This window comes from Canis lupus, chromosome 24 (assembly GCF_048164855.1).
Source record: "Canis lupus baileyi chromosome 24, mCanLup2.hap1, whole genome shotgun sequence".
Taxonomy (NCBI): domain Eukaryota; kingdom Metazoa; phylum Chordata; class Mammalia; order Carnivora; family Canidae; genus Canis; species Canis lupus.
The window spans coordinates 45,790,640-45,807,823 of record NC_132861.1 but is presented as its reverse complement, the minus strand read 5'-3'; the positions used below and the strand labels follow the sequence as shown (position 1 = coordinate 45,807,823).

The window sequence follows — 17,184 nt, the reverse complement described above, 5'->3', positions numbered from 1 at the left end:
ATATTTGCTTCTTGACTCTTAAAAAGGAACTTATAATCAGATATTTAGGAATTGCAAAAACTAAATGTAATGTGTGTAACTTGTTGTGACAAATCAGTTGGGGACAATTGGGGAAATGTAATTACTGACTGGGTTGTTGATGACACCAAGATTAGTATTAATTGTCAGGTGTGCTAACAGCATTGTTGTTGGGTAAGAAAATATCCGGGGCACCAGGGTTGCTCAGTGGTTGAGCACCCGCCTTTGGCTCAGGTCATGGTCCTGGGGTCCTGGGATAGAGTCCCACATGGGGGAGGTCCCCACAGGGACCCTGTTTCTCCCTCTGCTTTTGTCTCTGTCTCTCTGTGTGTCTCTCATGAATAAATAAATAAATAAAATCTTTTAAAAAAAGAAGAAAATGTCCAAATTTGTAAGTCACATTTCAGAATATGAGTGAAATGACATGATGTCTCTGGTTTGTTTTAAAATAGTTTAGAAAGAGGGGAAAAAAAAAAAAAGGTTGCCAGTAGTGAATCTGGGAGATAAGGATGATGAGTTTTTACTGTGCTATTTTAATTTAATGTATATCTGAAAATTTTCAAAATGAAAATTGAAAAGTTAAAGTATCCATAGTTCAAGCAGACAAATAGTGTTAAAAGCTTGTTATGAAAAACAGCAGCCCTCTGTCTCTTTCTTCTCCAAGGGTAAACCTCTTCCAGCAGGTTGTTAGTGTTTACTTCCATCTTTCTATACTGCCTGCTTGATTACTACCTCTAGATTTTTCACCTTTAGGTGTTATTCAAAACCTTTCACTACAGAAGAGAATTTATTTATCTTTCCACCTGCACTCCCTTCCCCCAACCAAATCCACACAACCATTCCAGGCCCTCGTCCTCCCAATAGTTATATCATCACTATCAGAGTTAACTATTATGGTTATGTACATACTAAGGGTGACTTTTCTTTCGTATACAACTTGTTTATTTTCACTAGAATTAATAACTGTCTTGTTTTAATTTACTTGGCCTCCTGGGGGTCCCTGAGACCCTTTCAGGGACCTATGGGGTCAGTGCTAGTTTCATAACAATACTAAGGCATTCTTTGTCCTTTCCCATGTGTTGATGTTTACCCTGGCAGAACAAAAGCACTGGTGAGGGAAAGTGCCACTGCCTTGGCATGAATCAGGTAAAGTAAAACTGTATCAGGGGCTGGAATACTCTTTACCACCTCGCTCAAAGGCACAAAAGTTAGCTAGCTTAGGAATGTTCTTGATGATGCAGTGAAAGTTTTTAGTTTTATTATGTCTCAATCCTTGAGTCCTTGTCTTCTCCCGTTATGCTGCTTGCTGAAGTATGATGGTCGTCTTGAGGAAAAGCATTCACATAACTTTGAGCTATAAGCTGAACTGATTGCTTTTTTTTAATAGGACACCATTTTTACTTGAAGGAACAAGTAACACTCAAACTATGGTTCTTTGGCACTTCGAGGAAAACAACGGACATCATTTATTGCCCGTGACAAAATGTGAGCTTTCACCAAAATTAGAATTTTGGAAACCTGTATCTGACATGTGATACATGTTTCCTAATACTTGAAGACTTGTCTAAGATCAGCAATGATATTAACCCATGTGATCTGATATATAATGAAATCTGTTCACATTTAGAAGATCAGCATAATGAGCTAATATTTTCTAAATGATGTAAACATTCTAAGTGCATGATAAAAAAAAATCACTGCTTAGGTAAAGGATCCATTTAAAGGATAAGACAGATTTTAATGAAACCCAGTAAAAAAAAGTTCAGTTGATTTTGTATTAGTCTACTAGGGCTGCCATAACAACATACCCTAGTCAGGGGGGCTTAAACAACAGACACTGGTTTCTCACAATTCTAGAGGCTGGGAAGGACAATTTGGTTCCTAGTGAGAGAGGCTCTCTTCTTGACTTGCAGACGATCACCTTCTCACTGGATCCTCACATGACAGGGAGAGAGAGCAAGCTCTCTGGTCTCTTCTTACAAAGACATTAATTCTATCAGATCAAGGCCCCACCCTTATGAGCTCATTTAACCTTAATTATTTCCCCATAGACTCTACCTCCAAATACATACTGGAGGCATTAGAGCTTCAACATATGAATTTTGTAGGTACAGAATTAGGTGGTAGCAAATACAGTCTCAGATTCTAGACTGGAACTAATTTTTAAGAAACTGCCACATTCTGGTGTAGTACAATGACAAATATCCACAATTATTTGAAAAAACTATTAAAATACACCTTTCTTTTCTACCTACATATCTGCCTGAAGCTGGATTTTCTTCACATTTATAATTCAACCAAAATAACTTACCCTAACAGATTGAATATAGAAGCATATATGAGAACCTGGTTTAATGCCTTCTTTAGTACCGATATGAAAAGCTTTACAAAAATATAAAACAAGCTTCTCTCCTAAATTCTAGAAAATGTAATTCTTTTTCATAAAATGTTATTTATGTTAACATAATGAATTGGGCTTATTATTATTACTTTAATGTTTAAGTTTTTATTAATTTCCATTTTTAATAGGGTAAACAGTGGTAATTCACATGAATAAAACCACTTTGAGGTCATCAAAGATTTTTTTAGTGTAATGAGTTCTGGGGACCAACAAGTTCTATAACTGCTGGTCTAAATAATTTTTCAAGAAATTCAGATACATAGATGTTTTTAACCATTTCATTTTCTTGAAGACATCTCTCCTAGAGCCTTCTGGCCCGCTGCAATCTGGATCGACTGTCTTCTATACCTATGTAGAACATTGTGGCCTGGGGATGATGCACATCCACCACAGCACTGGGCACTGGTTCTTTCCCTCTGGAAAGTCACATCCTCTGGTAAAAGGGCATTTCCTTGAATTATTTTGTTGGTTATTTCTTTCCCATTTCAACTGTTCTCTATTTCTGGAATGCTCAGTGAACAGATAGATATTGGATATCCTGGACTAGTCCTTCAATTTTCTTATCCATTCTATCTCTTTCTGGGACAATTCCTCAACTCTATCTGCCAACCAGAGTCTCAAGTCTTCATTTCTCCTATCATGTTTTAAATTTTCGTGAGCTCTTCTTCCTCACCCCTGTTTCTTTTGTAAAGTATTTAGATCTTATGATATAATTTCTTTAAAAATTTCTCTAAGGATATAAATGCCCTTGTTGCTTTTTTCTGTTTGTTTGCTTTGGTTTTTCTATTTCATGGCAGAGGCTTTGGTGTTGGTTGTCTCTTTTTTAAGTAATCTCTACACCCAGTGTGGGACCTGAACTTATCACCCCAAGATCAAGAGTTGTATGTTCCACCAACTGAGCCAGCCAGGCGCTCCTTGGTTGTCTCTTCATAGGTGAAAGTAAAATATTAAAATGCTGATTTTTGGTGAAATCCTAAAAAGCTCTGCTTGTGTTAGCGGAGTTGCCTCCTTTTAGGCTTTCCTGCAGGGAGACACAGTTGGGCTATTGGTAAAGAAGCCCCTGAGGTTCTTATCTTTAAATCTTCTTCACAGGCAGATTCTTCAAAAAAAGTTTCCTAGCTCCTGACTCAAGGGTATAAGGCTTGGCAACCAGAATTCTGGGCTTGGTTGGAAAAGAAAGCTGGGATTTTCAACTATCAGGATGCCAGCACTCATTCAAGTCTCTTCCAAAGGCCCACTACCATCAAGTGTGTTTGGTGTCCTCTAGTTCAGACATCCTGAACTTTAACCTGTTCAGAGAATAAATTTCTGGTCTTCTTTCAACTTATGGGAGGGACAATCTTTCTAAACAAATTTTTAACCAATATGGTCAGTTTCTTCCTCACCCACCTCTCTCCTACTTTGTGAAGCTACCCGGTGCCATTGATTTTGGAATTTCTTTAGGGTTCTGCTACGTAAAATCGGGTTGTTTCTTGGCTTTCTCTATTGTTGGCTCAGGATTCAGCTTTCTCAGGACTGCTAAGTCAGTTACCACTCATCCATCTGCTTCCAAGCTTCCAAAATTTTGTTGCTGTTGTCTGCTCTCCCATTCTCTTTGTCCTTGTGGGTTTATGTCTTAAAAAAATTTTCTTCACTGTTGTTTTAGTGAGGTTTTGGGAGGGAATGAAAGTAAATGTGGGTATTTGATCCTCCATCTTTATTTGGAACCACTTTATAATTAAATATCTGCTTTTTACTTCTATTTAATATCACAGCATAAACATTTCCTATGCTCTTACATGGTCCTTGTCACAGCTTTAGTAACTGCGTCACATTCTACAGAATGTTCTATCTTACTTAATCATTGCCTTATTTTTGGAAGTTTAGGGTTGTTTCTGTTTGTGGGGAGGAGACCAGTTTTTCCTGGAATTATCTTCTATTTATCTGTCTTATTTAGGCCCTATCTTTAGGGAATGCTTGCTGACATTTTTCTCTTTTCTGTTCTTGATCCACGGCTTCATTACCATGGGCTTGATTATGGCATAACCTTGTGCCAATTTATCTTCAAACTACCAGGTCACCGGCACAATGCTATGGCACTAATCTTCCTAAAATGTCACTTTTCTCATGACACTTCAGAAGAACCCTAACATGCAGACTTCACTTGTGACTGGCATTTGAGGCTCCTCACAGTTTGATGCCCCACCCCCCAAAACCTACCCAAACTCACAACCTTTTCCCTAGATGTCTTCCCTAAAATAGGGTCTGCTGTCCTAGCTGCAGCTCAGGATGTTCCTCCAGCCACTGCCAAGCCACATTCACCTTTACATACATGTTATCTCCTGCACTGAGCCTCCCTACTTGACTTTGTTTACACAATTTCTTCCTTCACCTGATAAATGATAAGAAACAAATAACTTGTTTCTAAATGCTTAAGGTTAGTCTGGCCTTCTAAATGGACTGGCAGCTCCTCAGAGGCAGGGGGCTCTTTTCCATTCTTCTCTATGGCAACTGCCCCTACAGTGCCCTCATCCCCCCATCACGGGACTCCAGCTCGGCACCAGGATGCACTGAATGAAATAGTCAGGGGTGTAAATTACTACCTTGCCCTCTGGGGTTAGTGTCCAGATCACAGAGAAGGTCAGCTTGTCAGACATGGGATGGAGGCTGCACAGCTCCTCACACAGCAGCCTGGGAAGCATGGGGACAACCTGCAAACAGAAAACAGACCCATGAGCTCCTTCCTACAATCTGTAGGAGTTTACCGCAGGCTTGGGAGCAGCCCGGAGGGCAGAGTTTTGGTGAACAGCTTGGGCTTCTGGAACAAGCTGAGGATGGAGGTAGCTTCTTTCCCTGAAGATTGCAGAAAAACCATGACATCTGGTACTTTTTCCACGAGCCTCTAGAGAAATGGGAATGTGAACTGGAAAGGTAAGAATTAGTACCAGGGAAAAAATACATTACAGCTGAAAAATAACTACTATTTACTACACAATAAAACTGAAGCTCTAGACTCAAGGATGATTTGTACTTTTGGATACTACTATTCTAGTTGAACTATATACTTAAGAGCCCAAGGTCTTATACTTAAGTCTTTAATTCAAGCTAATTTTTGTGTGTGGTGTAAGATGAAGGTCCAGTTACATTCTTTGCGTGTGGCTGTCAGTTTTCCTGACACCATTTATTGAAAAGATTGTCCTTTTCCCATTGTATGCTCTTGGCACCTTTGTTAAGGATTAGTTTGGCCATACACACATGGGGTTATTTCTGAGCTGTCTATTCTGTTCTATTGGTCTATATGTCTGTTTCTATGTTGGTACCATACTGCTTTGATTGTTATAGCTTTGTAATATAGTTTGAAATCAGAAATGTGATGCCTCCAGTTTTGTCTCCTGTTTTTTTGTTTGTTTGTTTGTTTTGTTTTTTTGGTCTCTTGGCTCAAGATAGCTCTTAGCTAGTCGGGGCTAGCTTCTATGCCTCCATGTGAATTTTAGGATATATTTTTCTTTTTCTTTTTTTTTTTTTTTTGTGGAAAATACTATTGGAATTTGATAGAGATTACACTGAATCTGTAGAAAACTTTGGGTAGTATGGGCATTTTAACAATATAAATTCCTGCAATCCAAGAACACAGGGTGTCTCTCTTGACACTTATTTGTGCTTTTGTCAATTTCTTTCATCAATGTCTTATAGTTTTCAGTGCACAGGTCTTTCATCCCTTGGTTAAGTGTATTCCTAAGTATTTTATTGTTTTTGATGCTATTGTAAGTGGAATTGCTTTCTTAATTTCTAAATCATCTCACATCTACTAGAATGGCTATTACCAAAGAGACAAAACAAACAAACAAACAAACAAATGTTGGTAAGGATGCAGAGAAAAGAGAACACTTGTACATTGTTGGGGGGACTATAAATTGGTGTAGCCATTGTGGAAAATAATATAGAGGTCCCTCAAAAAATTAAAAATAGAACTACCATTTGATCCAGCAATTTCACTTCTGGGTATATACCCCAAGGAGATGGAATCAGTACTTTAAAGGGATATCAGTGCTCTTTATGAATAATGCAGCGTTATTCCGAATAGCAAGACATGAAAACAACCTACGTGTCTATTGACACATTTGTCAGATAAAGAAATGTGTATATACACATACATTATGGAATATTATTATTTGTGATAACATAGATGGACCTGGGAGGGCATTATACTAAGTAAAATAAGCCAGACAGAGGAATTCAAATACTGTATGGTGTCACTTACATGGCAGTGGCCAGGGGGAGGAGAAATGGGGAGATGTAGGTCAAATAGCACATATTTTGAGTTATAAGATGAATAAGTCCTCACAATCTAAGGTACAGCAATGTGACTACAGTTAATAATAGGGTGTTGCACACTTGAAATCTGCTGACGAAAGATCTTCAGCATTCTCACCACACATACACAAAAGAGCTAACCGTGAAGTGATGGATGTGTTCACTGTCTTCATATTGGCAATCATTTCACAATGTACATGTATCTCAAATAATTACATTGTACACTTTCAATATATAAAATTATATTTGTCAATGATTTACCAAAAAAAGTTGGGATAAATCAAAGAACCCAAGGGCTGAGTGTAAATTCGTGATGGGACTTCATTATAGTAAAATTGCAGAATCAACACTTTAGTGATTGAAAATATCACAACTGACCAAATCTCTTGTTTGAACATTAACAAGATACTCCAATAAAATATCACCAGTTTCCTAGAGGAATACTGCAGTCAACTAGTCACTCATATTGTAGTTTTTTAAACCTAAAGTATTTCTTCTCTTTATTGATCTTTCTTTCTTTCTTTCTTTCTTTCTTTCTTTCTTTCTTTCTTTCTTTCTTTTTTTCTTAAAGATTTTATTTATTCATGAGTGACACACAGAGAGAGAGGCAGAGACACAGGCAGAGGGAGAAGCAGGCTCCATGCAGGGAGCCCGACGTGGGACTTGATCCCAGGTCTCCAGGATCAAGCAGCTAAACCGCTGCACCACCGGGGCTGCCCTTTATTGATCTTTCTAGTCCGTAATAAACTGATCCAGTGGTATACCTTCTCTTTCATTAAAAAAAAAAGAAAAAGAAAAAAAAAGAAAAATTGTCTTCAACTTACTTTCACTTGATCTTAGCCAAAAGGCTGAGAAGCAACCTTCTTCAACTTACTTTCAAATGATGACTTCACAGCTATCTCAGAATGCTACCTGCTTTCTCTAAAGTTCCCAAGGTGAAGACTGTATCTCTACCTGGATGCCCTGAAGACACTTTAGACTCACTCTCCTCCCTTTAAATCTATTCCTAATCCTGTACTTCTCTTTTTTCTTCTTCTTTTTTTTTTTTTTTTGTACTTTTCTTGATTAACAGCATCATTCACCCTGTTTCCAAACTAAAAATAGCCACAGGAATAGCCCTTGATTCATGCTGGCCGTTGACTCCTTGAATCGTAGTATCAATCACACATAACACAGGTAATGCTGTAACCCTGCATTAAGTAACTGAGAGGTAGTAGGCAAGAGAGATAACTGCACTAGTTGAGGTAAAGTTATCCAGTTAAGTTTGTCAGCAAAAGCAAAATAATTCCAGTGGCCTCTTACTCTGTGTGAGGTACCTGTACCCTGTTTTAATACAGTAAGTAACATTTTGTATGGAAAAGTATATTCTAGAACTCACAGCCTATACTAGTAACAAATAATTAATAATTGTATGGCATTACGTGGCATTATTATGAAGGATGTGGTATTTCTTTTTAACACCTATGTAAAATCCAATGACCACCTGAAAACAGCTTAGGTAACAGCTTTTATAACACAATCACTTTTGAAATTTTTTTCTTGCCATTGCTTTTGCATCCTCTGTTCAGATGACACTACATTTTCTTTAACTTATTTAATATTGAGTATTAAAATATGACCTATATATTTAACATTGTCTTCCAAGTATTAAGTGTTTTACTAAATAATACAATTTTACCTGCATAAGCATATGGTGTAAAATGGAGAAAGTCTCAATACCATACTGTCTTGTGACTGAACCATAAAAATTTCCCATCGCTTCAGCTTTTGGATTGTGCTATGGATTGAATTGTCTCTTCTCCCATCCAAATTCCTTTGGGGGAAGCCCTAACCCTCAATGTCACTGCATTGGAGGAAGAGTCTAGGAGGTAATTAAAGTTAAATGAGGTCATGATCCAATAGAGAGAGGTAACTCCCTTCTCCCCCCTACCCTGCACAGACACAGAAAAAAGGCTATGTGAGGACACGGCCATCTACAAGCCAGGAAGAGAGTCCTTATGAGGAACCAAACTGCTGGAATCTTCATCTAAGACTTCTATCCTCTAGAACTGTGAAAAAAATAAATGTCTGTAGTTTAAGCTGCCTAGTCAATACCATATTGTATGACAGACAGCCCAAGCTAAGACAGACTAAATCAAATTTGTGGTGTATGCATTCTAGGATTCTTCTCTGGGTTGCATTAGCTGGTAATTATACCAATTTTATTTTGGTAGTAGGCTACTCACCCTGCATGCTTGTAGTCCAGGACTTAATACTTCATTATATATAGCTAGAGTTTCTTCAAAGTGTTCAAGAAACTATCTAATTGTGAATCATGAAGCTGAGCGTATGAGAATATAATGCAATTCCTGGCTTCATGTTTTAGTGTTTGGCAAAAGAAAGTTGTTGCAACTAAATGCAATGTGGTATCCTGAACTGAACCCTAAAAGAAGACATTAGTGGAAAATCTGGTGAAATCCAAGTAAGGTATAGATTGTAGTTAATAGTAATATTCTAATATCAGCTTCTTAGGACAAATGTCCCAAGGTACTACTGTAAGATGTTAACACTGAGGGGAATTGGGTGTAGGATATGTGGGACCTCTTTATACTGTCTTTGCAACTTTTCTGTTAAGTCTAAAATTATCTCAAAATGAAAGAGCTTAGTTAAAAAGAAAGCCACTGCTTTCACCAGTTGATCTCATTAGTTACACATTTAAATATGAAAGAAATTTAAGCTAATGAAATATGAACTGATCTGTTCTTATATAGTAGTTTGGGATTAAGATTTTATTTTCAAAAAGGCCTTTACCACTAAAAAAAAAAAGTCTAAAGATCAGCAACCAATAGAGTGAAGTCCATACTCATCAGCAGCACAACGCAAGAGAAAGTGAAGGATCTGAAGCCAGAATGAGGTCTAATCCTGGGCCCATCACTTTCTGTACAATTTGGGCAAGCTAGTGTAATTCTGAGCCTCAGTTTCCTTACTGGTAAAACAATACTGAAGATGCTCAATACAAGTCAGCTCACTGGCCAGCCCATGGTCCAGCAGGTCCTTTGGTCACCTGGCTTAGCCAGGTGCTCACTACACACCATTTGTCTGCCACACCTGCTGACTGCTCTAACTCTTGCCAAATTGTTCTCTCTTGCTGAGACATCTTTCTGGATGTTTTGCATCTGGTCAACTTTTGCACATCCTTGAAGATTCGGCTCATCATAATTCCTCAAAGGCTTATCTAGATTCCCCTGGGGGAGGATGTACAATGTTCTGTATACTTTCCCCACCACCTTTGTTCTTACAAAAAGGATCTGAGGCAGTTCTGAAAGGTCGGTCACTTATTCCACCCTCTCAGCTCTTCTGGGACATTTCTATAGCTCTCAGCACACCCCAATTGCTTCTTTATGTGCCTTACTCTTCCTCTACACCATAGCACCCTCAGGAATGACACACAGCAGGCAGTCTGTCTGCAAATGACTGACTTTTGTCCAGAAAATGAATCATTCTTTCTGTGTTTACTATTTATTGCATTGCATAAAACATTTTATGAAATACATAGTGGACTTCTACTTAAACATATTTACGTAAGAATTTCATAGACAGCTGGTATTTCAAGTATAAGATAAAGAGCTGTGACTATTCTCTCCTAAAAACTACTACAGTAGTTTTTAACTAGTTTATAACTCAGTGGCTGCCCAGGTTATAAACACTGCTTGGCACCTTGTATCTTTTTTTTTTTTTTTTTAAGATTTTATTTATTTATTTGGGAGAGAGAAAGAGGGAGGGGAGGGAGGGAGGAGGGAGAGAGAGAGAGAGAGAGAGAGAGAGATCGATCAGAAGCAGGGGGGAAGGGCAGAGGGAGAAACAGACTCCCTGTTGAGCAGGGAGCCTGGCTCCGGTCTCAATCCCAGGACCCTGAGATCATGACCTGAGCTGGAGGCAGATGCTTAGCTGACTGACCTACTCAGGCACCCTGGTACCTTATATCTTATATAGAGGACAACATTTTAATATTCAGATGCCAAATAACCTAAGTGCTTATGAAGAAGCTAAACATTAAAACATTTTCAGGTAGTATAGTTATCTTTAATTTTTAAAGGGTATTTCTTTCAAATAACTTTCAGCAGATCATGGAGCAGAATTTAGATGGTATTCAGAGAAAACAGTCTTTATGTGCATATAGTTTTACAAATGGAGTTATTTCTCTTTCAAAGGTGAAGGAATGACGATGTTACAATCCTTCTATGGTTTGGCATATCCATGGCCTCTCATAAATTGGGCCTGATTTCTGCCAAGGTCACTGGGAATGAGCTCCATTCCCACTTGACACACTTGGCACGTGTGTCAAGTCCATAATACAGCAGGGACCCCCATGGGAGGAGGGCTGGAGAGACAGGCAGCCACTCCCAATAAGCTGCCTCCTCAAATACAAGTCCTGTTATTTCAGGGGAGCCCCACCTGTACAACAGCATGTGGCCTCCACATGCTCAGCAGCTAAATGGTATCTGCCACAGTGCTTGGGGAGACTCGGAGGTAGGGGTGATGAGTGCCGAAAACAGTGGGCAAGTGGAAAAGAGAAGAAAGTCCCTCTGGGGGCTGAGAAACTGCTGGCTGTCATTAGCGTCACCCGACCACTTATGCATCCCCCAGCCCCTGGACGGTTGTCCGAGTCGGGTCTGCACTGTGCTCATGAGCTTCACTCCAAGGTACAGACCCCGGGGATAAGTCCCTCAAAGTTCTCAAACTCCCCTACTTCCACTGTCCCAACTCTACAGCCCCACGGTCAGTCCCATGATCTGCCTTTCCTGTGTTTGTAATTCACAGCTGAGCAGTGACAGCCAGTCACTGGACCCTGTCCCCAAAGCCAGGCTCAGCTCCTACCTCACTGGAGGCTGGCAGACCTTTCCCTCATTTGGGGCTGGTTCTTTCCTCCAAGCCCTGAGACTCCATCCCAAGACTCTCTTAACTCTTGTCTTCACAGAGAAAACAGAGACCATTGGACTCAGCCCCTCCCAAACACCCTTCCAGCCCCTTCCTCCCAACACCCCTCTTCAGCTCTGCATGTGTGCACCTCAGTCCCCTGGGAGCTCAGTGTCCTCTCTGTGCAAGGTCTGGGCTTTGATCCACCCCCGCCCTGCCAAAGCTTCTCCATCGGCTACATCTTCTGCACTGTCTTTCCCATAGACCATAATCACAGGATCAGTCTCCCATTCTTAGCAACCGGAAACAACACTCCCCTCTCCCACTCTGGATGTCCCTCTTTATGTCATTAAGGCTCTCAACATAGTTCATGCTTCCTATTTTCTTTCTTTCTTTTTTTTTTTTTTTTGAAGGTTAAATTTCAACCCTGGCAAGTCTTTTTTTTAAGATTTTATTTTTTTATTTATTCATGAGAGACACAGAGAGAGAGGCAGAGACATAGGCAAAGGGAGAAGCTGGCTCTCTTCAGGGAGCCCGATGTGGGACTCTATACTAGGACCCAGGATCATGCCCTGAGCCCAAGGCAAACGCTCAAATGCTGAGCCACCCAGGCATCCCCATGCTTCCTATTTTCATTCACATATTCCTTTCATTTCTCAACTCAATGTGACATTTTTATTTTTATTTATTTATTTTTAAGATTTTTTAGAAAGTAATCTCTATATCTAACGTGGGGCTCGAAGTTACAACTTTAAGATCAAGAGTCACACACTCTACTGACTGAGCCAGCTGGGTGGCCCTCAATATGACATTTTTAAATTACAAAAATAAGTTTGTGGTAGGAATTTTAGGTGATAACAAACCAAAACATGAGAATATAAAAACTGTGAGGCCTCATGCCTTAGAATAAACAATGTTAACATATTGGTTCAAAACCTTTGTCTTCCTTCTGTGCACTCATAAATGACCAGACATCAGGTAAAATATTACATGTTTTAGGTACATATATTTTTTGTTTAAAGGGAGAAGCAGGCTCCATGCAGGGTGCCCACTGTGGGACTCAATCCCGGGTCTCCAGGATCACACCCTGGGCTGAAGGCGGCGCTAAACTGCAGAGCCACCTGGGCTGCCCCACATATATTTTTTGAAACACAGAGCTAGTGGGCACTCTCAGACTCCTGCTGCACTGGTCCTCACTGGACTCCCTTCTCGGCTGGCCCCTTAAATGTTAGTGCTCTCACCCTCTGCCCCCTGTTCTCCTTCCTTCTCCCTGAACGTGTTCTCCGGGGGCTCCCTCACCCCTAGGGTTGCACTTCCATGGATACACAAGTCCCATCCATCCTACATTTCCAGCCCTGCATCTCCTGATAACTCCAGATCCCTTTAACTACCCTGTCCTCCGAACACCTTGACTTGGACGTCCCACACATACTTCAAACTTCACATGAAGAAGACAAAGTTCAGCACTTTCTTCCCTGCAACTGTTGCTGTGATGTATTTCCTATCTCTAATAAGAGCAGCATCTGGCTACCAGTTAAATTAAGCAAGCAAACAAAACAAAACCACATATACACACATCTCTCCCATGGAACACAACTGGGTGTTCTCTCGTGATTTCTCCACTCTCCTCCTCCTGCTACATTGAATCTGTCCCCGGGTCCTGTAGGTTTTACATCTAAATCTCTCTCAATGAGTCTTCTTTCCTCTCCATCTTTTAGTATGGACATATTCATCTCTCTTGGGTTATATTCTAAAAGTCTCCTAAGCCAGCAGCCGAGATCTGGAGTAGAAATTATTCTGGGGCAGAGTTCCTTATTATTCTTCAGACTTCTGCAACTTCTTACTCTATTCTGCCCCATGATAATTTGCAATCTCACTTATAGTAGGACACATGGCCTTTATCTTTTCAATAGCTGATGAACTGAATTTGGTAATTTTATTCTTTGCTTGTCCTGCTCATGAGGGAAGGTCCAAATACCTTGGATGGGGTGGCATGGTCTCCGGGGAAGTCTGGACCCTCTGTGATCAGTGGTCAATGGTCAATGGTGGCCAAGAGCTCTCAACAAGAAGCTGGCAGAGGGCATCCAGACCCTGTCTCCAAGGAGAAAGCAAAGATGACAGGGGGAAGCCAACTTCCCCTATTTGCTTAGTTCAACTCTTTGCTGTGCTAGACAGGGAGGGAATGCAGGTGGACAGACATCCTTGCTCACGATGTCCATTTTAATACCAGGCTGAAGACGTCTACTGCTCTAGTTCTCCTGGGGTCCAGTTGATAAACTCTCCTACAATTCTGTGAGCAAAAAAATCCCTGTGTGTTTTGGGGTCATTATTCAAAGCCTCAAGGGGCCTGGCTGAGGGAAAGAAAGGGCCCTGGTATCTATAACAGTTTTTCTCCCTCTGGCCTCACTATTCTTCAACCACATGGTTGCTGAGGTGATTTTCTACTTGAGACAAAGAGGGCCATGTCTCTGCCCTAATTGCCCTCAAGATGAAGTCCATCCTCCTCAGCCTGCCACTTCAGGCTTCTTGTTATAGCTTCATCTTTTGGCTCCTCCTGCAATTTCTACCCCAGCAATTCTAAACTACATCCTGCTCCTTGCGCATCCCATGCTTTATTCGAGCCGCTGCCTGGAATGTCCTCTCCACTCACATGTCTACCTAGAAATTTTCAACTCAAAATTTGAGACATTGCTCAAAAAATCGACAGCTTGGTGAAGCCATTTTGGCTCTTGTGGAAGCTCCTCTCCTACTACCAACCTGGGCAGGTATACCTTCTCTCTCCTCCCTAATACTTCCTCACTCTGGCAGTCCTTCTGTACCTGCACATGGCCAGCATACTGTGCTTGTTACATGACCCTTCTTTTCTGGCTTCCCCAGGGCAAGATCAGCATCTCCCCCACTTTTACAAACCTGCCACCTGGTACACAGCGGATCCTCGACAACTACGAAGCAGATGAAGACAGGCAGCACTTCAGGCAGCAGAGAAAGAAAGGTAAGGCACTTAGAAGGTGCTTGGTCTCCTTAAGTATGTTTCAGGCCAGCATCAAAGTTGGGTCAGAATACAGCTTAAAAGCTGGTCATGGAAAAAAAAAAAAAGGGACATGGTGACAGGACACTGACTTTCTAAGCATTCTGGACCAGGGCTTGGGAGAACTGAGAGAAACTGATCATTTAGGTAAATACGCCACTGCCCAAGGCAGCTGGGTGGGGGTACCAACAAGACTATAAAATCTTATATTAGCCTCAGAGAGCAGAAACATCTGCTAAAGCCACAGCGGGCAGGCTGGCCAAGTTCAGCAACGGGTTAGCCAGGACAGCCCTGTGACCAACGGAAAGGGCCACAGAGGGGAAGAATCAACCATCCACGCCAAGAGGATCAGGAGGGACTGGCAGTGACAGGGGGGCTCCCAGAGCCCAGGGGAGCTAGATGTCCGTGACCCAGCTGGGAGGGGCAGCAGGGACCTCCTCTGCCCCTTCCAGCCCAGGCCTTCGCTGGCTCCCAAACTCCCTCACACCCTTGGAGCTCATTGGCTGTCAGAGCCTGAGAACTTAGGCAGTTTTTCTCCTTTTCTCTGAGGACTTCGAGGTTTTAACAGTAAGGTACTGCTAGCTCTCCACTCGCACACTGAAACAACTTAAAAGGAAAGAGATAATTCATTTGCCAGCCAACATCTCTGTTTAAAGAGTTTTCTTTTTCATATCAACACTTCCATGAATTCTGAATTTGATCAACTCTTTGCTACACAGTTGGACATTAACAAAACATCAACACTCTGACAACCTGCTGGGGTCAGAAAGGAACATCTTAAAACTCTTTGGACTCCACGTTAAGACAGGCTTCCAATCCCAATCTTTGATCTCTATTATAAAGCAGTACCAATAAAATATCGTAGAGATTTATGGGCGAACTTTCATTTGAGCTGTTTCACACCTAAAATAACATGAGAATTGGGGCCAACAGGCAGACAATTTAGCTTTAGGTTTCAACTGTTTAGCATTTCTTTTACTTTTAAAACTTAATTCACTTATTTTTAAAAATGACCTTACATTTTACAGTTTCATTGTATTTCCCTCTCAGGGAAGACAAGAGACACTCACTGGGTAGATTTCATGTCCTTCTGAGAAGGACAGGCCTGAACTCAGGTAGACACTTGTCCCTTTGACGAACAGATGCCAAAGTGCGCCTGGGTGCCTCTGTCGGTAAAATGAACAGATGCCTAATTTTTGTTGAAAAGAAAGAGCGTATCCTTTCATGGGACTTAAATGGGCAATATTTCAATTTATCTTTCCTCCTGAGTACACTCCATTGTTACTGAGAATAACCAAATACTTATTACTGTAAGTAAAATCCCAACAAAAAGAATTTCATTTTAAAGACAAGTAAAATGGAATCTGGACCCAACATCTGTTGTATAGTCTTGATCTATGGGATGATTCCCCAAATCAAGCTTAGACTGTAATTCTGGTATCAGTTACTTATAAGCCAGCAGCGCTTGAAGGAAAGAAATTGGGGCCGCATTCCCCATAGGTGGGAACCACCCGGCCCTCCACCCCCAACACACGCATGCCTTCCCCCATCTGATTAAGTTGGGAGAACTGATTCTGCCAAATGAGAAAGCAGAGAATCTGGAGGAAGAGGAAAGCAGCTCATCCAGCTTTTAAGAAGACCTTTACAGGCAAAGAAAAGTGAAAACAGCAGAAAAGTTCCTGGACACAGTCCTTTAAGAAACAAAAATGAGTAGGAAGAAAGGTCAGAGCAGTGGTTCAAAGGAACCAGAATGCACAGCTTCTGCTGTCCAAGGTTGTGGGCTGGCGCCACTTGCTCCAGCCAAGCTGGGGGCCGAGCTGGGCAGCGGGCAGCGGGAGCCCACAGCCACTCAGGGGCACATGGGCCCTTCTGCCACCTAGCTCCGCACTTTTAGAGCTCAGGAGCAGAGCCCCAACTCTGCAGTCCTGAAGGGAAATTCTAGAACTGCGGCAATCAAGAAACCAAAGTAAAGAGAATAGGAAAGGAAATGTGCTTTGTTATTTAACCCAATTTTATTTTTCCATTTTCTGATTTTGAAAGAGAATTCCTGGTTATAAAAGGAGAATGCAAAACCTAGATAAGAGAAAGCCACCTGCTTAGCAGAAGAACCTCTAATTGTGTCTGGGATTCTTAACTATTTGAATCTGAATGACAGAGTTAAATTTTTCTACATGGGGAGAACAATTCACATTCATTCACTTTCTGTGGCCTTGAAAATCTAAGAGATTGCCACTTCTGTTTCTCTTTCCATCTTAACATTACAGTTCTGTAGATATAAGGGATTTTGGAGTCTGATCTCTGTTGTCAGGAGCCTTGGGCCAGGCAAAGGCCAAGAGTTGGCCTACTGCATTTTTGGGCAGGAGGTATGGATGGGATGTCTCCAACATGGGTTATATTAAGTGTAAGCAATGTACAAATATCAGAGCTGTGTTCTCAGGAAAGCCAAGCTATGAGTGAGGGACCTGGTCTTTGAGTGGCTCCTTTGTCTGAGTAGACTGGGTTCCTACACTAAAAGGAGCCAGAGTGGACTAATAGTCATCCCCCCAAA

At 41.1% G+C, this 17,184-nt stretch overlaps 1 protein-coding gene across 10 annotated transcripts in view; it reads right to left on the bottom strand.

Moving 5' to 3' along the window:
• Nucleotides 1-17,184, bottom strand: part of DIS3L2 (DIS3 like 3'-5' exoribonuclease 2) — a 346,723-nt gene that overhangs the window by 89,538 nt on the left and 240,001 nt on the right. For all 10 annotated transcript variants that reach the window (XR_012016729.1, XM_072796677.1, XM_072796673.1 and 7 more), the window contains one exon: nt 5,002-5,109. Coding sequence is in view for 9 of the 10 variants with exons in the window: in XM_072796677.1 (XP_072652778.1) it covers nt 5,002-5,109 (108 nt within the window). In the remaining variant the exon portion in view is untranslated. The remainder of the gene's footprint in view (nt 1-5,001; nt 5,110-17,184) is intronic.